Here is a 23,801-nt window from a genome sequence, read left to right on the forward strand (position 1 = left end):
TCTTCGTTTCAATTGCCTTTTTTCTGTATTTTCTCAATACATTCAAAAGTGTTTAAATTATCATTTTACATTGAATTGATACCTCAATTGAGAAGGCTAGAGGTAATGCCGAAAGTTAAAATGTTTTCTCAATCCCAATCAAGATGTGAATAAGAATTAGATTTCAGGTAAGGTTTTCAAGACAAAATTCTGATAAAAACCTATTAAATATATGAGAAGAATGTTGTATCTACTTGAATTTTCAATCTTTTACTCGAACAAGTTTGTGAACATGGCCCGACTTGATCCATTTTGCATTACCTTTGAGATAGTCGAGTGGTTCGATAGAGGTTTTTAAGTGTATTATTCAAGAGTTTCTAAGTTCGTGTCCTTTATTGGTTCCTAATTGGGTTATCACTTAAACCCTACCCAAACTCACAAACCCTAATAACCACCACAAGTTCCCTCTCTTATTCTACATTCACGGCGGTGACTTCTCCATGATGTCAGCCTTTTCTCCACACTACCATAACTTCTACAACAGCGTTTCAGCTCAAGCTGGCGTCATAGTGGTCTCTGTCGAGTATGGACTCTTCCCGGAACGACGCTTGCCCGCTTGTTATGTAGACTCATGGGCTGCGCTTCAATAGGTGGCGTCTCACGTTGGTGGAAATGGACCTGAACCTTGTGTTAAGATTTCCATAATATTGTGTAAATATTTTGTAATCAGGTAAATATTATGTAATCTTTTAGTTATGTCAGGTAAACGATCTTAGAATATTCTAAAGATTATGTAATCTCCTAATTATGTCAGACAAAATATTATGTAATCTGCAATTGACATATTTAGGGGATTTAGGAGATCGTATACTTCCTATATAAAGGATGTAACTCCTCAGTGATAAATAAAATGAATTGAAAACATACAATCTTTCAATTAAACATGATATCATAGTCATTCTCTGATCTAACAAATTGCTCATAGAGCAACTGTCAGAAAATTCACTGGCAAATAACTATTCATCCAGTTGTCGTCAATCCAAGAAGGAGAAAACCATCTCAACCAATCAAACCAAACCACCGTTGATATCTCATTTAAACCATCCTATTCCATTCCAGAAACAATTGACCGATTTGCCCAGTTTTTGCCAAGAAGCCGACACCAACCAACTCCAAAAAAAGTGTAGCCATCAAATCCCCCAAGTAGAGGTGGAAAAGTAACCCGCCCGGCCCAACCCGACCCGGCCTGCGGCGGGTTACGTAATTAGGCGGGTTGGTCCTAACCCGCCCGCCAACAAAGGCAGGTCGGCCCGCCAACCCTAACACGTCGGGTTAGGCTGCAGGCCGAGCCCGGTTAGCCCTATTTTTTATTTTATTTTGTTTTATTTATTTAACTTTTCAAATAAATAATTAACAATTTATAAATGAATAAATGTAATTGTTTTTAGTTAACTTTTCAAATATCAATAATTCAATTAAATTAATTTTTTTTTTGTTAACATTTCAAATATTAATTCAATTTTAATACAATAAAATTGTAGTATAAGAAAAATTAGATTTATTCATTCAATTGATGAAATTTTAGCAGAAGAATGAATTATATTTTATACAAGACATGGAAATTTGAGAATAAGACTATTATTTATTTTTTTATATTTACATACCATAAAAAATAATATAACAATATGTCAAATATTACGAAGTTTTATACATTTTAATATTTATTTAGAAGTATAGTTTAATATTATTGTGTAAAATTATTTGTTTGTAAGAGTTCAATCATAATAGTTTAATTAAAAGATTAAAAAAATAGGGGAACTTGAAAAAAATAATTAATTTTTTTTTTTTTGGCCAACCCGCCAGGTTGGCTAATGCAAACAAAATAGCAACCGCGGGTGGCGGGTTGCCATACAGCAACCCGGCCTGCCCAGGGGTTGCATGCGGGTGGCCCGCCTATAAGGCAGTTCGGGTTGAACCCTTACCAACAACCAATCATCCTTATTGGTAACTCCACCAATACTTATCAGTCACCGTAAACCACCATCACAAAACAACAAAAGAAAACCAAAAAACAGCCACCTCTAACCATTTTGCGAATTACCCAAGTCACCAAGTTCCTAAACACCCATATTTCAACTACCTATCGCAACTTCTACCAAATCAAGAAACAGCCATTTTTTTTTTTTAACCACCAAACACCAACTACCCAGAAAAAAAAAAAAAATCAAAACCCCCAACTTTGGCCGCTGCCAACAACCAAAATATAAAGGAAAAAAAAAAAAACCTGAACTCCAAACAAAGTCGACGCAATCAGTCACCTTTAGCAATTGTCTGATAAACAATCCAGTTTTCGCTGGTGATCCCGATCGTCGATCTGCATAGTTTTTGCTAGTTGATCTGCTACTGTTGTCGTCTACTGCCCATCTACTATTGTCGTCCGCCGTCGATCTGCTGCCACGAAACGAATGTCGTCAATTTGACGGCTGCTGCTGAAAGGAGCCACCAATTTTTTTTTACCGTGAGTTTGCTTTTCTTTTATTTTCTACGAACTTTTGTTTTTTTATTTTTTATTTGTAAAAAAAAAAAAAGTTGTCAAAAAAAAAAGTCAAAGTAAAAGGCAATAGTAAAAAACAAAGGGTCAAATAGTTCAAAAAACGGAGTCAAGGTCAACAAAGTAACAAAAAAAAAAAAAAAACAACGGGGAGGATGGTGGAGAAATTCTATGAAACCGGTTCCAAATTTGGAAGCAAGTTACTCAGAGACGACTAAACCGGCATGCTCAATAATGACAAAATGAAAAGTTCTACTAATGTTGTGGAAAAGAAAGCAGATGTCAACAATCTTCATCATTTGTAGCTACTGCTGGAAATGATGGTAGTCTTTAAATATGTGTACATTTGTTTCTAATAGTGCATGGATAATTGATTCTGGTGCTACTGATCATATGACATTTGATTCTAGGCATGTGTCTAACCTTAAGTCATCCTCACAAAACTTTGTTTCTACTGTCAATGGTGAATCTAACCGGGTCATTGGGGAAGGTTCATTAACCCTAAAAAACTCTTTATACTTAGATTCTGTCTTAGTTGTCCCATCCCTAAATTATAACTTGTTGTCAGTCTCTAAAATAACCAAAAGCTTATCTTGTGTGGTGATTTTTTGGCCTGAATTTTGTGAGTTTAAAAGTATTCAAACAAAGCAGACGATTTGTTGTGGTATTAGACGGGGGCAATTGTATTACTTGGATTTAAAGTCACAAAGTTCTACCGTGTTACAACAGGCTTTGACTGTAGATTACTCTAAAGGGATAAACAAAAATCCGACATTTGGTTATGGCATCGGCGCCTCGGACATGCTTCTTTCGGCTATCTGAAGAAACTTTTTCCAAGTTTGTTTGGAAAAAATGATATCAGTAACTTCCGTTGTGATGTTTGTGAACTATCAAAAAGCTATTGAGTCCCATTTCCAACAGTAATCAATAAAAGTCCAAGTCCTTTTATGCTTATACATTCAGATGTCTAAGGGCCATCACCAGTTACTACTTTAGGTGGATCTAGTTGGTTTGTTACTTTTATTGATGACTGTACGAGAATGACTTGGGTATGTCTAATGAAATCTAAAGGGGAGGTTAATTTACTCTTTCAGAGATTTCACAAAATGGTTCGTACACAGTATAATGCACAGGTTCAGGTCCTTCGAAGTGACAATGGAGGAGAATATCAAAGTTCAGATCTTCAACAGTACTTAGCAACACATGGTATCATTCATCAGACTACTTGTCCCAACACACCCCAACAAAATGGTGTTGCTGAGCGAAAAAATCGGCACTTATTGGAGGTCGTTCATGCCTCATTAATAGCGGCTCACATGCCGTTATCTTTTTGAGGAGAAGCACTTACCTCTGCAGCCTACCTAATCAATCGGGTACCCTCTAGTTCTCTTCGGTTCGAGACACCTTTTCAGGCTCTTGGTAAAACAGTGAATACTCCAATGGTCCCGAACTTATAGCCTCATGTTTTTGGCTATATTGCATTTGTTCACCTCCATAAACATCAACGCAACAAGTTGTCCCCTTGTGCATTGAAAAGTATTTTTGTTGGGTATGGTGTTCATAAAAAAGGGTATCGATGTTATCCTCCAACTCAACAAACGTTTGTAACGATGGATGTTGTTTTCCATGAAGAGTTGATGTATTTTCCTTCTGAGTCTGAACTTCAGGGGGAGTATTGTCAAGAAGAAATTCAGACTCTTAACTATGCAGTTCAAGATGACGTTCAAGATGTAGGAGACCATGAGTCACAAACTAGACCTATTGTTCGACAAAAAGATGAAGTGGATGATGGTAATGTGGATGTGGTATCAAACCCGGCCGTAGAAGCTTCTCAGTCCGAGTCTCTTATTCCTGGTATGTCACAATCATTAGTTGTTGAGGATGTTCTTGATTTAGAGTCTGAACCAATTCGAAAATAGTTACCACTACGTAGCACTAGAGGGATTCCCAAACCAACATACGAACCATAGCTATCTCGTAATTAAAGTCAAATACCCCATGAATCATTATATGTCTAACCATCGTCTGTCAGAATCGAATATGTCATTTGTGAATCAATTATCTACTGCATCTGTTCCTAACAGTGTACAGGAAACTTTATCTGATCCAAAATGGAAAGTTGCTATGAAAGAGCAAATGAAATCATTACAAAAGAATGAGACTTGGGAACTTGTTGATCGTCCACCCGAAAAAAAGACTGTTGGATGTCGATGGGTTTACACTGTGAAGTATAAAGCTGATGGTACAATTGAGAGATTCAAAGCAAGACTAGTAGCAAAAGGGTACACCCAAACTCATGGGATCGACTATACAAAGACATTTGCACCCGTAGCTAAAATCAACATGGTACGTGTCTTATTATCTTTAGCTGCAAACCTGGATTGGCCATTACAGCAGTTCAATGTGAAGAATGTTTTCCTACATGGAGAATTGTCTGAAGAAATCTATATGGATCCTCCACCAGGGTGTATTTTACCAGTGAAACATAGCCAAAAGGTATGTAAGTTAAAGAAGTCACTGTATGGGTTAAAACAATCTCTGAGGGCATGGTTTGGGAGGTTCACCAAAGCTATGAAGTTTTTTGGCTACCATCAGAGCAATTCAGATCACACACTATTCCTTAAAAAACAACAAGGAAAGATCACTGCACTTATTGTATATGTGGATGATATGGTGGTTACAGGAAATGATCCAAAAGAAAGGAAGGCATTGCAAAAGTACTTATCAGAAGAATTTGAGATGAAGGACTTAGGTTCTTTGAAATATTTTCTCGGAATTGAAGTGTCTCGATCTAACAGAGGTATCTTTCTATCATAAAGAAAGTATGCCTTGGATGTGCTGCAGGAAACTGGTATGTCAGCATGTCAACCAGCTGATACACCAATCGAAGAAGGCTTGAAATTAGGAGTCGAGACTGATCAAGTACCAGTTGACAAAGGGAGATACCAGAGACTTGTGGGAAGATTGATGTATTTGTCTCACACTAGGCCAGATCTTGCTTATGCATTAAGTATAGTCAGTCAGTTCATGCATAATCTTTTAGAGCAGCATATGAATTTAGTTATGCGTATCTTTAGATATTTAAAACATGCTCCTGGAAAGGGAATCTTATTTTCTAAAAATAAGGACTACCAAAATGTGCATGCATATACTGATACTGATTGGGCTACAGCAGTGGATGACAGACAATCTACTTCTGGTTATTTCACTTTTGTAGGAGGTAATTGTTAGGGCCAAAAATCGTCCTTGGCCCAAATAAGAAAACAGGACCACTAGTGAAGAAAAGACCGGGCCCAGTCTTAAAGAGGCCCAAGCCAAATCAATCCCATTTGATACGAGATACGGCCGACCCAAACCCTTTGGGCACGGGCCTCCCGATTCGAGTTCCCTTCATGGGCCTGTAGGCAAGTTCCGAGTCCACGACGCACTAATCATATTCCTGTTCCTGATCAATCTCCTACTCGAAGTTACTTTCCTGATCAGAATCACTTTCCTATCTAGACACTGGTAAGACAGCTTACCACGACCCTAATTCTTCTAGGGTTGGCATCAGAGTCACATTAGGACTCCTACTCCCACCAGGATTGGGAGACCAGACAGTCACTATATAAGCAGAGGTCAGCCCTCTCACAAGGGATACTACATTACACCTTCACACCCGAAGCTCCTACTTGAGAGCTTTATATCACCGCCGTAGTCACAATCCCTGACTAGACTTTCGATAATCTTTTACTCCCTAGCCCTCACTATATTAGCCTTTCAGCCTTGCTGACTTGAGCGTCGAAGTGCCTACGGCAAACACCACCCCAGTGTTTCCCATTCGCTTCACGCGTGTGTTTCTCTACGTGTGCAGGTATAGCAAATTGCTAGTGGCCTCAACCTCACGAGATCAGACCCCCCTTCCGTACAGGTAGATTTTTATGTCTACAATTTGGCGCCCACCGTGGGACCTTTAGCAATCATTCAGCTCGACGAACCTTGCTACATGGAGGAACATTCCATGGCTGACAACTCCGATAACGCTAATCCCGGCCTCGAGGCCAAACTGGAAGCTCTAACCACTCTCATGCAACAGAACTTGGACAAGGTGGCTGTATTGGAAGCTGAGAACAATGCGATCCAGACGGAAAACGCGTCCGTCAGGTCAGAAAACCAATCCCTCAAGGAGAAGGTGAGTCAATTCTATGACCTAGAGTTCCTCCCTTCAATCGGTTCCGCACCCCTGTTCCGCCCATGCAACCTCTCCTTACATCGGAGCCCCGACCCTCGGCCTCTGGCAAAAGGCTGCATCCCTTAAACCCGTCTGCGGTCATCAATTATGTCCTAATTCATGGAGATAAAGATATGCCTGTAGAACACCAATCAGCCGATTCATCCCAGCATCAAGACCAAGATGATCCGGTGGCAAAGAGGTCTCATCCACAAGACCAGCTCAATCTAACCATCCCAACACATACTCCACTCGGCTCGGCTCGGCTCGGCTCATCCTCGCGGGATGAACGGCCAAACTAGACCAACAACACTCGAGCCCGTCCATCCTGACCAACCGAATGACTATCAGAGGACTCCCCTGACAATCCATGTAGGGCAAAACACTAGAACAGTTACCATAGGAGTCATCCAACCGGAAGGAATGACTGAAGATCTATACTACCAGGGAACGAACGAAGGGACTCGTCAGACTACCTCAAGAGGGATGACCCAACGGAATGTACCAAAGATAAATGCAAAGGCCGACCCGGTTATGTGGGATGACCTAGTAGCGTCCCCTTCTCCTATGGAATAGGTACTAGCCAAGAGATTGGCCGATGCGGAAGCAGTGATACGACGCATTCCAAGAATACCGATCCCAACCAAGAAGAGCAGGCTTCATTGTTACGCGGATTCACCCTTCGTGGACGAGATCGCCCTAGCCGACTTGCCTCAGAAGTTCATTATCCCCAACATGAAAATGTACGATGGCACAACCGATCCGGACGATCACATAGCCTCGTACAAGCAGCGGATGTTCACTATCTCGATACATCGACCGCTTAAGGAAGCCTACATGTGCAAGAGTTTCGGTTTGAGCTTATCCGGCCCATCACTACAGTGGTACACGAACCTCCCAAATGGATCCATCGATTCGTTCGCTCAACTCACCGACACGTTTGTGGAACAGTTCACCAGCAGCAAGAAACTCGAGAAGCTGTCAGCCGACTTGTACAGAATATACCAGAGAAGGGGCAAGCCATTGAGAGAATATGTCAACAGGTAAAACAGAGAGAAGATTTCCATCCCAGCATGCAACCCTGAGACAACCATAGATGCCTTCAGGAAGGGTCTCCTCCCAGACGGAGAGCTATACAAAGAACTTACAAAGCTGGGATGCACAACAATGGAAGACACCCTGGCCCGGGCAGTGATCCAAATAAGGTGGGAGGAGGATGAGATAAACCGAATGATTCACTCCAGATATGAACCAAGGTGGAGCGACAGGAAGCCAGAGCCTGGACCAATAGAGCACCGCTACCACCATCCAGCACGCAATATGGGCAGAGTTAGGAAGCCTTATGATCGCCAACCCTCGAGAAATGATAACAGGCAGTTCGAATCGAACCGACCCAAAATACCGGAGTACAACCTCAACGTCGAACCAACCCAGGTCGTAGCAATAATGAAAGGATTGGGATCCACCGTCACGTGGCCTAGCAAGCTCCATCCCGAGGCAAGGAGAGAGACAACCAAGTGGTACGAGTTCCACAACGACCATGGGCACAACACCACAGACTGTATTGCCTTACGACTCAAGGTTGCCGCACTTCTGAAAAGGGGACATCTTTGTGATCTGCTTACTAACAAGGGGAAGAACACCATTAGCCAAAAAAGCTCCAAAGAACCTTCACCCCCTCCACGGGAACCTACACCGAAAGGATTTTATTCGCTCATCTTCGGAGGATCAGAGATCAGTAGGGTAAGTTACTCATCGGCCAAGCGGTATGCTAGAGCCAACCACCACCATGAAGTCCAGTCCATCCATCCGCTCTCGCGGTCACACTCTTATCAGGTAATTCAGTTTGAAGATGACGAACCGGTCACCCTGGCCACTCCTCATCATGATCCTTTAGTCGTATCCCTACAGATTGCCAACATCCTAGTGAAAAGGGTGTTCGTAGATGGAGGTTCATCAGCAAACATCCTGTTCCTTGAAGCAGTAAAAGCAATGGGACTAGAAGAAGCAAACATCAACAGGTGGCTGACACTGCTGGTTGGGTTCAGCTTGGAGCAGAAATACACTATTGGAGAGATAGTCCTTCCCATCTACGCCGGCGGAGTGAATAAACAGACCGTCTTCCTGGTGATCGACTGCCCATCTCCCTACAACGTCATTTTGGGTCGTCTTTGGATCCACGACATGCGGGCAGTCCCATCTACCTTCCACTAGACGATCAGGTTTCCAACCAAGTGGAGGGTACGAGAGATCAAGGGCGGCCCCAAAACTTCCAGAGACTGCTACAAGAACGCCTTCAAGAGCAAAGGAAACTCTTCATAGCAATTATAGTCTCATCTAACCCCTCGGACCGAGCCTGACCAACCAACCATTGAGGAGTTGGATGAAGTGTAGATACATTTGGACGACCCCGAGAGAAAGACACATATAGGTTCTCGCCTCGAACCCGAGACAAGAGAGAAGCTTATAGAATTTCTCAAGCAAAACAAAGACTGCTTCGCCTGGTCCCACTCCAACATGACCGGAATCAGTCCAGATGTAATGGTCCACCAGCTCAAAGCAGATCCGAATCACCTACCAGTGAAGCAGAGGAGGAGGAAATTTGCACCTGAGCGAACCCAGATCGTCAATGAAGAGATTGAAAAGCTCCTAAGCAACGGCATGATCAGAGAGGTCCATTACCCCGAATGGCTAGCAAACGTTGTGGTAGTCAAGAAAAAGAACGGGAAATGGAGAGTCTGCATCGACTTCACTGACTTGAACAAAGCCTGCCCCAAGGATTCTTTCCCACTCCCACATATCGACATGATGGTAGATGCAACCGCAGGGCACGAACTCCTTAGCTTCATGGACGCCTTCTCGGGATATAACCAGATCCTTATGCATCCGGACGACCAAGAGAAGACAGCCTTCATCACAGAGAGTGGAACCTACTGCTACAAAGTAATGCCATTCGGATTGAAGAACACCGGGGCCACCTACCAACGGCTAGTCAACAAGATGTTCTCCAGCTACTTAGGAGAGACTATGGAGGTTTACATCGATGACATGCTCGTCAAGTCTCTGATTGCCGAACAACACCTTGACCACCTTAGCCAGGCATTCGCCGTCCTTCGGAAGTACAACATAAAGCTGAATCCAGCCAAGTGCTCATTCGGTGTCTCATCAGGTAAATTCTTGGGCTATATGGTTACTCAGAGAGGGATAGAAGCGAACCCCGATCAGATCAGAGCGATCCTCAACATACCATCCCCGACTTACATCAGAGATGTCCAGCGCCTTACAGGACGAGTGGCCGCCCTGAGCCGCTTCATCTCCAGATCAGCTAATAAGTGCCACCTATTCTTCCATGCCCTCAAGAAGTCCAAGAAGTTCGACTGGAACCCCTACTGCGAAGAAGCCCTACAACACCTGAAGAGGTATCTGACTACACCCCCGCTTCTTTCCAAACCTGTGGACGGGGAGAAGCTCTACTCTTACCTAGCGGTCTTAGAGACAGCCATCTCAGCAGTGCTAGTTCGGGAAGAAGAATCAAAGCAGTTATCGGTCTACTATGTGAGCAAGTCGCTCCTCGACGCAGAAACTCGGTACAGTCAACTGGAGAAACTGGCCCTCGCCCTCATCCTCATCCTCATCCTCATCCATGCATCCAGGAAGCTCAGGCCGTACTTTCAGTGCCACTCCATTATTGTAGTCACCTCCTTCCCACTCAAGAAGATACTGCACGAACCAGAACTATCAGGCCAACTCATGCAATGGACAGTACAGCTCAGTGAGTTCGACATAGCCTACCAATCCCACACCGCCGTCAAGTCCCAGGCACTAGCAGACTTCATTGCCGACTTCACGCCAAGTGCCATCACCCAGGCCGAAAGAGAGCTACTATGCATGAACGGCGCACCACCCTCAAAGTGGACTCTCCTAGTCGATGGATCGAGTAATGTCAATGGAAGCGAACTCGGAATAGTACTGATCGCACCAGAAGGAGACATCATCCAGCGAGCAATCCGGTGTGGGTTCAAGTGCATGAATAACGAGACAGAATATGAAGCCCTCCTAGCCGAACTTAACTTGGCCAGAGAAATTGGAGCCAAGAGACTGGAAGTAAAGTCCGATTCTCAACTCGTAGTCAATTAACTACAAGGCACGTATCAAGCACGTAATTCAAAGATAACATCCTATTTGAGCTTGGTCAAGGAGCTGTAGGCCCAATTCGAAGAGTTCTCCATCGTACAGATCCCCAAAGCTGAGAACTACCATGCCGACGCCCTTGCCAACCTTGGCTCGGCACTCCCATGTTCCTCCCAGTCATCCATTCCTCTCTTATTCATGCAGTGGCCAGCCAACTAGAAGGAACAACCACCGAACAAGTCTCCCGTAGAAGCCATGGGCATTGAACAAGCCAACTGCTGGATGACTCCAGTAGTAAGATACCTAGAAAATGATGAACTCCCGGCTGACAAGAACGAAGCATGCCGGTTGAAAGCAAGAGCCGCCAGATTCACCATACGTGAGGGCCAACTCCTCAGAAAGTCATTCTTAGGCCCTTATCTCAAATGCGTAAGCCCAGAAGAAGCCCAAAGTGTTCTAGCCGAACTCGTGCAACAGAGGTAAGTCTGAGTAGATGATTTATGACCAATTCGAAGAAATTTCTTGATGACAAAAGAAATAACTATTGATAGATACTGAACTTGTATAAACTGAAAAGGTCAAATAACCCTAATATATTAATTACATGTTATCAAAACTTCTTGATTGAAACAGGCACCGATAGGAATTGTTAAAGCTTTAGCTAGACCGTGTCTACATTCAAACACAATAAATATTATGATTTAATTTGGCAGTAATTTATTTTTCTTTTCTTTTTTTTTGATGAATATTATATTTAGATGAATGATAAAAACATATTCCATTATTATATTTGGAAGCAATGAATTTTGAAGGAGAAAAATCGATTTATCTCCTTTCCTTTCCTTAATTTTCAATCAATGGTTACAAATTTTAGAAATAAGAATTTCTTCTGTATAAACTAAATTTTTAACCATTGATATCTTTATATAATTCATGTTGATCTCACAACAGAGTCCAAAATATTCTTGAAAATGGTTTCAATAATTTCTGTCTTTTTAAGTAATAGAATATAATAACCGACAAATGTAACAAAACCCACCAAACTCAACTGCCATAAACACACATCCCAATAAACCCCTTCCCTCTTTGCTCTCTTGATCTTCAATCCAGTTTCCAGATCAGATTCCTCTTTTATCTTTATTCAATTCAATTACCCTATCATTGAAACTCCCAATCAAGACAATGCATTGCATAAATTCTTTATTTTATATCTTCTTTTAGCACGAACAAGATCATCAAGATCATGAAGTGGGGAATGGACATCGTGGGAAAGCTACCTACTGCACCCGGGCAACGAGTCTTCATGTTGGCTGTGACAGACTACTTTACCAAGTGGATCGAAGCCGAAGCCTTCGCACAAGTCAAAGATCGAGAGGTAAAAGCCTTCATCTGGAAGAATGTCACCTGTAGGTTCGGGACACCGAAGGAGATCGTCACCGATAATGGATCCCAGTTCATTAGCTCAAGCTTCAGGGATTATTGTGACAAGTGGGGAATCAAACTGAGCTTCTCAACTCCCCGCAACCCCCAGCCTAACGGCCAGGCCGAGTCATCAAACAAGACCATCATTAGGACATTGAAAAAGCGATTGCAGAAAGCTAAGGGCGCATGGGCAGACGAGCTACCAGGAGTCCTCTGGTCGTACCGAACCACGGCTCGCTCATCAACGGGCGAAACCCCGTTCTCCCTCACATAAGGTTCTGAAGCAGTCATCCCAATTGAAGTATCAGTTTCGTCCATCAAGCTCCAATGGGCGGACGAGGAATCAAACAGTCACAACCTCTGCTAGAACCTAGACACCGTGGACGAGCTACAGGAACAGGCGAGCATCCGCAATGCAGTTTACTAGCAATAGGCCGCCCGACATTATAACCGCAACGTGAGGATCCGTACTTTCAAGATAGGCGACTGGGTCCTCTGCAGGGTCTTCCAAAACACCAAGGAGATCAACTCTGGCAAACTCGGTCCCACCTGGGAAGGCCCCTGCAAGATAATCAAAGCAGCAGGGAAGGGCACCTACAAACTCCAGACCCCCGAGGGCAAAGACATCAACAACAGTTGGAATGTCATTCACCTCAAACGCTACTACTACTAGGTGAACTTTGTTTCTTTCTTTTTCATTTTTAAAAGGATGAGTGGGCTATCCACCTCCTCTTAGACAGTCGGCCTCATGGCCAGATATTTAATGAAGTACTATTTAAAAGTTTTTTGCCTCAAAACCGACCCCGGTCGATGAATTACTGACACCTTCAAATCGGCCCTGCCCGATAAACGTACGTACGCCTTCGAATCGACCCTGCTCAATTCACGATGACATATTTAGATCAGTCCTACCGATAAACGTACTAACACCTTCAAATCGACCCTGTCGGATAAACGTACGTACACCTTCGAATCGACCCTGCTCGATTCATAATGACGCCTTCAGATCGGCCCTGCCGATAAACGTGTTGACACCTTCAAATCGACCCTGGTCGATAAGCATACGTACACATTCGATTCGACCATGCTCAATTCACGATGACGCCTTCAAATCAGCCCTGCCCGATAAGCATACGTACACCTTTGAATCAACCATGCTCGATTCACGATGACGCCTTCATATCGGCCCTGCCTGATAAACGTACTTACACCTTCGAATCGACCATGCTAGATTCACGACGACACCTCCATATCGGTCCTGCCCGATAAACGTACTTACACTATCGAATCGACCCTAATCGATTCACAGTGACACCCTCCGATCGGCCCTACCTAATTCGTGAGTTGCACCTTAGTATCGGCCCCACTCGGTCTACGAAACTCAGTAAGACTTATGATCCACATCACCCAGTCGGCCCGATCCTACCCAAGAACTGAACTACAGTTTAACTTCGGTCATCCAAGGAAATGTACACTCAGTTGACCAGACCAAATGAACGGTCCTTACACCATTGACAAGCAAAGCACCAACCCAGCCTAACATAAGGCCTACATGCCTTAACCACTGGGCCACTATAAAGTAACATACACAACGTAGTGCACCTACAAATAAAGAAACAACGAACAGTTCATTCATCCAAGGAGACAACACCAGAAGTCAAAATGGTCAAATGTTATATATAACATCAAACGGCCCAGTCCAGAATACAAAAATGGCACACATGCCAGACAAAAGGGCATCGCAGGCCCCAAAATACATAAATAAAGAAAAACGCTAAGTATCCTTAGAACGAGCCTCACCCTCCATCGCCGAATCGGTCACCATGTCTGCACAGCCAGCGCTCGGCCCAGCAGCCTGGCCGCCCGCATCATCAACACCTGATGGCCTCGGCTGGCTGAGGTCAGGCACCTGCTCATCGTCCTGCCCCCTCGGATGACCACCTCCTTCTTCCAACAACTTCTGCATGAGCAGGATGTCTTCATCCGGATCCCAATGAGAGGTCCGTCCTTGAACTCCAGCATGAGCTCACCTCGGGCCTTAATGATAGCATCATCAGCAATGGAGATGCACTGCTCCCTGAGAGATTCAACCTCTGCGGTTCTCTCGGCCAACTCATGCCTCTATCTCTCGACCTCATGCTCACTATCCCTCAAACGCTGCTGAAACTCTTGCTTGGCCTTCCGGGCCGCCACCTCCTTCTGGCATAGGCTGGTGTTGGCCTTGGATACATCCTGTATACGTTTCTCCTATGCCATGACAGACTTCCTCAGGTGAAGACTACTAGTGAGTACCTGCACAACAAAACATTGCAATCAGAATGAGACTCAGAAACAAAAATCATCAAACACTACTGTAATACCTGAACGGCGCGGGCTACCCCCCAATCAGCCATAGCAACTGCACTCATCTGGTTAAGATGTGCCTCGTCCGTCGGGAACAAAAATGAGTCGGCCAACTTACTCATGGTAGTCGCATCAGAGTAAGTCGACGCGTTAGCCGGAAGCGTAATTGTAATCGTCCCGGCCTCTTCATCCACAACCGCGGTCTGGGAAAACCCAGCTCCAACTGCAGGCTGCTAACTCGGTGGCGTCGCTAGCACATCATCTGCTCCCTTGTCTTCCCTGGCTAAAGACTCCCTTCTCCTCTTCTCGCGGCGTCGGGCGATAGATTCGCTCGTGCTTGGGATGGTCAACTTCTTCATCAGTGACTCTGCAAGTGCAAACTCTCCAACAGTTAGTGGGTTCAGCCCGGACTCACCAAAAATGATATGGTTGCAATATCGACTCAGAAGCACATCCCAAGTCTACTTTAGCAAGGGGAAGGGAGTACCTCTCTGTATCGCCTCTACTCCGGCCCAAAGAATGCTGGTCCTCAGGTTGGACTCTGCTAGCACTACTCGCCAATCCCTCTGCTCTAATGGGATGGCTAACACTCTCGGGGTCCCTACGTCCAAGCCGTCTCCGCTCTGCCCAACCCGATTGAACTCAAGTTCTACAAACAAAAAACACAATCAAGATTTAGTAATCAAAAGTACGAAAGAAACAACTAAGTTCTCACCAGTAGTTCGCCAGCCGATCGGGATCTCGCCCTGACCTCTCTCCCCAAAAACAGCCTGACCCCTCAGGTAGAAGTATTGGTCCTTCCAGTTTTTATCATTGGACCGTAAGTCGGTCACCAAGTGAGACCGATCGTGCCTCATGTTCAACAGATAACGACCCTTCTCTTTATCGTTCTCCTTCAAAAAATACGAATATAGCAGTTCATGCAGCCCGAACCTCACTTGGTTCCGAACACAGAGGTCTTCCAAGGCCATCAGCAATCTCTAAGCATTCGACATAAGTTGAGAGGGGGCAATCATGAAGTGGTTTAGCACCTCCCAGACAAGGCGGGGCACAGGCAACCTCAACCTGTCATGAAACCACTTCTCATAAACACCGATCCAGTCCTTCGCCTCCCAGTCAACCCGCTCGCACGACCGCGGCATCCGAATATCAACCGAACTTGGAATGTGATACAAGGTCCGGATGCACCACATATCACTATCTTTCAGCAGGGGCGGATAATCTCTAGTCAAGATCTCGCTGCCTTGTTGGCTCAGCTCTTCCTTAGAGCCACTTCCGGAAGAAGATGGACTACCAACTCTTTCGGAGTCTTCCCCACTTCTCCCATGCCTGCCTGAGCCACTCGGCCCAACCTCACTCGACCCTGGAGCAGCTATACTAACTCCAGTCGGTACGCCCATTGGAACATCCCTCTCAGGCATCATCACTATAGTCGGGGCACGCTCATACTCATCCCCTAGGTCCACCATAATCCCGCTCGAACTAGCCGATTCAGAATTTGACATGTTGGCTTGATCGCCTAACTCGATAGATCGACCCAAGCCTCACTCTTAACTGCCAAAAATGCTAAGTGTCAACCACCCGACCCGAGACACCGATCGATCAAGATCAGAAACAGAGTTGTCACTCGCCCCTCAGTACCGGTCTACCTACCCGAAAACAGTTTAACCTAAACCTTGGTCGACCCTCCCGGCTCTTGATTCTAGCCTTCCTTGGCTCGCCCTGGGTGACCGACCCAACCAATCCCTGATCAAAATTATCCCATCGCTCGCCCTGGGCGACCGACTGGTCCTCAAGGTCAACTTAAATTCTAATCGCCCTTGCTCACCGATCTAGCAACTCAAAATCACCCGCTCAGTCTAGACGATCGACCGCCTCTTCACTCCACTCTGCACGCCCTTCTCCACTCGGTTGGATGGACCGAACGACCTAACTCCCCCACAACTCCACCAAGATGGCACCCTGTTCGGTCAGGCAGACCGACCAAACGAACTCATACTAAACTCGACTTCGCTTTCCCAGACTCCATCCAAAACACCTAGAAAACACTAGAAAAACCAACCAGCTTGCCGGAAAACCACCAGGAATACCAAAATTCATGCCTATTCCAAAAATCTATATTTTGAACTCCCCAAAACCCATCGAAACTACTCAAAAACTTCAATCTATCTTCCAAAAACACAGCAAAATCTACCAAAATAGACAAAGAAACACAGAAACATCATGAAAATGAAATATTTACCGTGAAAGGAGCCAAAGTCTACCGTGAGAAACTGTCGTTGTTGAAAAGAAACTGAAAACGCAGAAAGAAAAAAAAAAATTGTTGTTCTGCAGAAAAACAGAGAAAAAAAGAAGCAAATAGGAGACGAACGGCCTGCTAGTTCATTTTTTAAGGGAAATCTGCCAGATGAGGACACGTGGCACCTCGCGATTGGCAGGTAATCAGCAACTTTTTGTTTTTTCGCCTCGAAAACAATGGGTCGATCCCCACCGAACACGTGGCAAGCATCTATAGCACCTAGGAGATCGTGATGTCGTACGAGAGCCGTACTCGATCGCCCTGTCATGCCGACCGATCCAGCACACTACTCAAGCCTGGTCGACCAACCAGAACGACCCTGTCCGAACTCTCTACATTCGAAAGGTAGGAGGCCTTGTCCCGTCACCCTTCCATAGCGGAAGAACGGACAGCCAATGGTCAACTTGCATACCTGTCTATTCGATCACTCAACCCTCCAGACCAACTTAGCCTTGACCCCCGAAGGCACTCAAAATGCCCCACGCTTTTCTAGCTCGGAAGGCCCGACCGATCGATCAGTCAGTATGGAACAGCCCGGTTTGAGCCCTCATAATAAGACAGGAGACTTCGCCCCTTCATCCCTCCGTAGCGGACGAATGAACAACCTATGGTTAAGATGCCACCCAGTTGATCGCTCCAGCATCCCGACCGAGTGAAGCTTTTTGGCATGTTTATTAACTCGCCAGACCCGACAAGACGAGTGAATACCCCGTCTTAACTCACCTTGCTTGTCTAACGGATATACCGAACGACCGCGTGAGCACTGATCTATTTCTGTCCCTTCGGCTTGTCACACCGATCAGGCTCACCGCAACGATGGCATACTCTGTGTCAGGAATGGATGCCGACGATGTCCAAACCAAAGATCACCCGCAACAGTCAGATCGTCCACGCCGATGATCATTCTTCAACGAAGGAAGACCGAGCTCGTCTCGAGCGCTACCTACTCTTTGACTTAAAATACTCTTAACTCAGAGAGTGGGGAACAAACTGTTAGGGCCAAAAATCGTCCTTGGCCCAAATAAGAAAACAGGACCACTAGTGAAGAAAAGACCGGGCCCAGTTCTAAAGAGGCCCAGGCCAGATCAGTCCAATTTGATACGAGATACGGCCGACCCAAACCCTCTGGGCACGGGCCTCCCGGTTCAAGTTCACTTCATGGGCCTGCAGGCAAGTTCCGAGTCCACAGCGCACTGATCATATTCCTGTTCCTGATCAATCTCCTACTCGAAGTTACTTTCCTGATCAGAATCACTTTCCTATCCGGACACTGGTAAGACAGCTTACCACGGCCCTAATTCTTCTAGGGTTGGCATCAGATTCACATTAGGACTCCTATTCCCACCAGGATTGGGAGATCAGACAGTCACTATATAAGCAGAGGCCAACCCTCTCACAAGGGACACTACATTACACCTTCACACCCGAAGCTCCTACTTGAGAGCTTTACATCACCGCCGTAGTCATAGTCCCCGACTAGACTTCCGGTAACCTTTTACTCCCTAGCCCTCACTATATTAGCCTTTCAGCCTTGCTGACTTGAGCGTCGGAGTGCCTGCAGCAAACACCACCCTGGTGTTTCTCGTTCGCTTCACGCGTATGTTTCTCTACATGTGCAGGTACAGCAGATAGCTAGTGGCCTCAACCTCACGGGATCAGACCCCCCTTCCATACAGGTAGATTTTTACGTCTACAGTAATTTAGTCACAGTGGAGAAGCAAGAAACATAATGTTATGGCACGCTCAAGAGCTGAAGCAGAATTTAGGGGAATGGCACTTGGGATTTGTGAAGCTTTGTGGCTAAGATTTCTACTACAAGATTTGGGTTATCAACCTAATCGACCAATCCAGTTATATTGTGACAATAAAGTTGCATGTGACATTGCTCACAATCCAGTTCAACATGATCGTACGAAGCACATTGAAGTAGATAGATTTTTCATCAAAGAAAAACCGGATGGAAAGATTATTGAACTACCCAAGATTCGATCAGAGGATCAATTGGCCGATATTCTTACCAAGGCTGTCTCCAAACGTATTTTCTCACAAGTGTTAGACAAGTTGGGCATGTGTGACATCTACGCACCAACTTGAGGGGGAGTGTGTAATGCCCCACTTGAGGTACGTAGTTAATGTTTCTTCTTTTGCTCTTATTTGAGTTGGTTTATTAGTAGTATTGTTTGGTTAACCTTTGTTTGGGTTGTATGTTGCCTTTTTGCCCCGAAATTTGTTGAAATAGAAGAAGTTCAGTGTTTCAGGCTTCGCCGGGCGAAAAGGTGTCGAAGCCTCGGGAAAGTTGCTGGACAGTTTCGTCGCGGCGACAGAAGTTTCTTCGCTGCAGCGACAGACCGACCAAAATGTTTGTTAAGTATTAGATATTTTCTTCCCTCAGGGCAATTTGATCATTCTATCCCTAATTAGTAGGAAAAGTGGGGAGTAAATTGAAAGGATTTTTCATGGAGAATATGTTAGTGTGGGGGTGTGTTTGTAATGAATCAAAGGATATAGATGGAGTTCCTAAGGAAGAGTAAGGGCAAAATGGGAAGGCTTGTGTATAAAGTTCATTAAAAAGGATTAAGTCATTGCAAACCCTTTATTTTTCTTCTCCATCGCCACTCTCCTCTCTTGCTTCCTCTCAAATTCTCTTTCTTTTGTTCAAGGAGTTTTAAGGGCTTTTGGAGTGATTTGGGGTAGAAAATCAACCTAAGGCATCCTAAGGTAAGGATTCTTGCTTTGGTTATGAAGTTTTGTGAATTTTTTGGTATATTGAATACTGAGGGTTTTTGTTCATTTGTTTAAGAGTAGAAAGAAAGTCAAGCAAACCAAGTGAAAGGAAGAGCTAGTGAAGTCTCTCCATAACAAGGTAAGTAAATCCCAACCCAAGTTGAGATTTGAGAATTTTCTTGATTAGGGTTTTTGATAGTAATTATGTATGTATGTTATATACATGTTATTTGCCATGTTATTGAGTCTTAAATGGAGATTGTTAGTGCTTTGTGGTGGTTCATACACTTCAATTGTGAGAAGTGAGATGTGGGTTGGAAATGTAGTTTGAGATGGAATTTAAGGATATTGAGAAATCCTTTTTGGAAGTGTCTTTCTTTGGCAGGAATTATGGCTATGTGAGGGAGTTTCTCCCCATTTTGGATGGTTAGAGAAAGATCTAGACTTATTGTTATAGTAGGGTTTTGTTATGCACTTGAGTTGTTTGATGAAATGCCTAATAGAGGTTTGAGTATGGGTAGTGAACCTTAATTCTTGCAACATTGCATGTTGGCATTTCATAAGTGCATTAGTGAAAATGAACCATCCATAGACATTAATTGTGTATTGAGAAATGGTTTAAGAAGGAGTAGAAAACTTTGTGTATGCAACTACTTTAAGGGTAGAGAGAATGAGAAGTGCTAGAATAGAGTGAATGAGAAGAGTGGTAGAAATGGGTTGATGCTTTGTGATCGTCACCCGACAGTTATGAGAATCGGGTTGATGCTTTGTGATCACCACCCAAATAGCCATTAGAAATGGGTTGATGCTTTGTGATCATCACCCAACAGGTATTAGAAACGGGTGGATGCTTTGTGACCATCACCCGGTTAGTTATTAGAAAGGGGTTGATGCTTTGTGATCATCACCCGACATTTATTAGAAGTGGGTTGATGCTTTGTGATCATCCCCCGACAGTGATTAGGAAAGGGGTTGATGCATTGTGATCATCACCCGACATTTATTAGAAGTGGGTTGATGCTTTGTGATCATCACCCGACAGTGATTAGGAACGGGTTAATGCTTTGTGATCATCACTTGAAAGTCATGAGGAGCGGGTAGGTGCTTTGTGGTCTCCACCCGATAGTTACGAAAACCGGGTAGGAGCTTTGTGACCCCCACCCTGTAGCTACTAAGAGCCGGTTGGTGCTGTGTGAACTCCACCCGACGGTCATGAAGAGTGCGATGGTGCTGTGTGAATGCCATCCGGCCGTACCTCCGGTAAGATGAGGCCATGACGTTTAGTAGAAAACGATAGAAAGTGTGAGGAAAGAATTAAGAGAATTACATACGGGGATAGACAGATAGAGGGTTTACTTACTGAGCATTATTTTGTGCTCACCCCGTTATTTTCCTTTGTGGATGCAGGATCTAGGTGATGATGCAGTCGGAGGGGCGTCGGCAAGCGAGGAGCAATAGCTACACTGTTTCCCCTGTTTTTGTCTTTTAAAATTGTTTTTTTGTAAATGATGCTCTTTATGTATAAAAGACGTATTACTTATAATAAAAAGAAAAGTTTTGGGCCCATTTCCTATTGTTATTATGCATGCATTGTACTAGTTTAAAGCAGTTGTTACAGAGTGTTAAGATTTTCATAATATTATGTAAATATTTTGTAATCAGGTAAATATTATGCAATCTTTTAGTTATGTCAGGTATACGATCTTAGAATATTCTAAAGATTATGTAATCTCCTAATTATGTCAGACAAAATATTGTGTAATCCGCAATTGACATAATTAGGGGATTTAGGAGATCGTATACTTCCTATGTAAAGGATGTAACTCCTCAGTGATAAATCAATGAATTGAAAACATACAATTCTTCAATTGAACACCTTGGCTGAACGATCATGTTAATTTCGAGAAAGTTTTCTTTGGCAGAGATAGCGCTGGCAGGAATATCTCGCATACTTTGGTGTATAGGGTGGGGGCAATTGGGTTACCAAGCGTGAAAGTTGATGGGGTAATACTAGTTCATCCATTTTTTCGGCGGGACAGAAGACGATGAGATGTGGCTGTTCATGAATCCGATTCACGATGGGTTGAAGGATCCTAAACTGAAACGACCTCCGGAGGATCTGGCTAAGCTTGGGAGTGAAAGAGTGTTGATATTTGTTGTTGAGAAAAATGATCTGAATATTGCGGGGAAAAACTACTATGAAGAATTGAAGAAAAGTGGATGGAGAGGCAGAGTTAAGCTCGTTGAAAACCATGGCAGAGATCCCTGCTTCCATTTGCGTCACCCCACATATGAAAAGGCTCTGCAGTTGACCAATAAATTTGCTTTATTTATCAAAAATGATTCATAGATTAATTATCACTTATTATTCTTATTTTAGTTACAATTTTACAAAAAAGACTTATGTTTGTAGCGTTTAAGCCGATGATTTTTACCTTTTTTGGGGGTCAATTCTGAAGTCCAAAATCACTTTTGAGACTATCGTAGGACTCTCCATGACCTCCTTTACCAAACTCATACGTTCACTTACCGACCTCATTCACGATTTTTGACCACTTCCAATAATCGTTAACAGTGTTAGTTTAAGGGTGATAATATAGAATAAATACTGTCAATTATCTACGAACTCATTTGGAAGAAGAGAAAGAAAACCTAATTTTTATTATTCAAGTCTGAAAGAGTAAAGTAACAAATAGTATCACACTTATTACATTTCAATAACTATGGTTAATTAACCATAGTTGAAAGTAACCAAAGTAACTAATTCAACCAACTAATCTTAACTATACCCAGCTATTAACTACTACTGACTTACTAACAAAAATATGCATTATACATCAAGAACCATTATATATCAAGAAGAGAAAATAACAATAAACCAAGACCTCAAGTTGGTGGGTGATGAATGTCAAACATGCCCAACTTGGATAGTAATTGGCGATGGAGAGGACTAGCAACAACCTTAGTGAACAAATTAGCAGGCTGTTCTTGAGTAGGAATGTGAATTGGATGTACTAGGCCTTCCCTTATTAGTACGAACTATATGACAATCAATGTCCATGTGTTTCGTATGCTCATGAAACATTGGATTAGAAGCAATATGGATGGTTGATTAACTGTCACACCCGAGAGTAATGGGCTGGGGAACCGGAATGCCAAGATCAGTCAAAAATTGAGTAAGCCATCAAGCTCACAAACCGTAGATGCCATGGCACGATATTCTGCTTCAGATGATGACTTGGAAACTGTAACTTGACGCTTAGATTTCCATGACAGTAAAGAAACTCCCAAGAAGATGCAGAAACCAGTAATGGACTTACGCGTCATAAGGCAAGAAGCCCAATTAGAATCACAAAAAGCTTGAAGATAGATAGAACCATTTGCTGGAAAAACGAAGCCTAAACCAGGAGACCCTTTGATATATTTGACCACTTTGAGAGCTGCATGAGATGGGACTGTTTTGGCTGATGCATAAACTGACTAAGTAGATTTACAGAATAACTCAAATCTGGTCTGGTATGACACAAATACAACAACTTCCCAATCAATTTCTGATAAACAGAGGGATCCTTTAAGGTAGGATCTGGTGCACTAGGAAATGAAGCATCAAACTCCACTGTTGTAAACTTCTGCTGAGGATCAAGGGGTATCATGGCTGGTTTAATAGCAGCCAAACCTGAGGTGGCAATCAACTCTAACGCATATTTCTGTTGGCACAAACTAATGCCCTTGGATGATCTAGCAACTTCAAAACCTAAAAAATATCTAAGAGAACCAAGATCTTTTAACTTGAAGTTAGAGTGCAATAAATCTTTAGAAGCCTGAATAAAAAAGTGATCATTACTTGTGATAACCAAATTACCACCATATACAAGCAAAATCACAATATTAGAATTGTTTTTCTTAAATAAGAAATAATGATCCAAGGGTGATTACTGGAAGCCACCCGATAACAATGCAGCAATAAGCTTTGTATTCCATGCCCTTGAGGCTTGTTTCAAGCCATATAATGACTTATGGAGCTTACATACTAGGGACTTATCATGTTGTTTAGAGAAACCCTATGGTATATTCATATAAAGTTCTTCTTGAAGATCCCCTTGCAAGAAGACATTATCAACATCTAAATGGTAAAGAGGCCA

General features: G+C 43.6%; 1 protein-coding gene and 1 pseudogene across 1 annotated transcript; one reads left to right on the forward strand and one right to left on the reverse strand.

Moving 5' to 3' along the window:
- The first annotated feature begins 410 nt into the window (after positions 1-410).
- LOC116125016 lies at positions 411-22,009 on the forward strand (annotated as a pseudogene).
- Positions 22,010-22,824: 815 nt separating this feature from the next.
- LOC116125017 (uncharacterized mitochondrial protein AtMg00810-like) lies at positions 22,825-23,640 on the reverse strand. Its single transcript, XM_031410748.1, has 3 exons — positions 23,596-23,640; positions 23,220-23,480; positions 22,825-23,139 (listed from the first exon to the last, which is right to left on the reverse strand). Exons 1-3 carry the CDS (start codon positions 23,638-23,640, stop codon positions 22,825-22,827), a joined length of 621 nt encoding a protein of 206 aa, XP_031266608.1.
- Between the last annotated feature and the right edge of the window lie 161 nt (positions 23,641-23,801).

Source organism: Pistacia vera, unplaced genomic scaffold (assembly GCF_008641045.1).
Source record: "Pistacia vera cultivar Batoury unplaced genomic scaffold, PisVer_v2 Contig159, whole genome shotgun sequence".
NCBI classification, from domain to species: domain Eukaryota; kingdom Viridiplantae; phylum Streptophyta; class Magnoliopsida; order Sapindales; family Anacardiaceae; genus Pistacia; species Pistacia vera.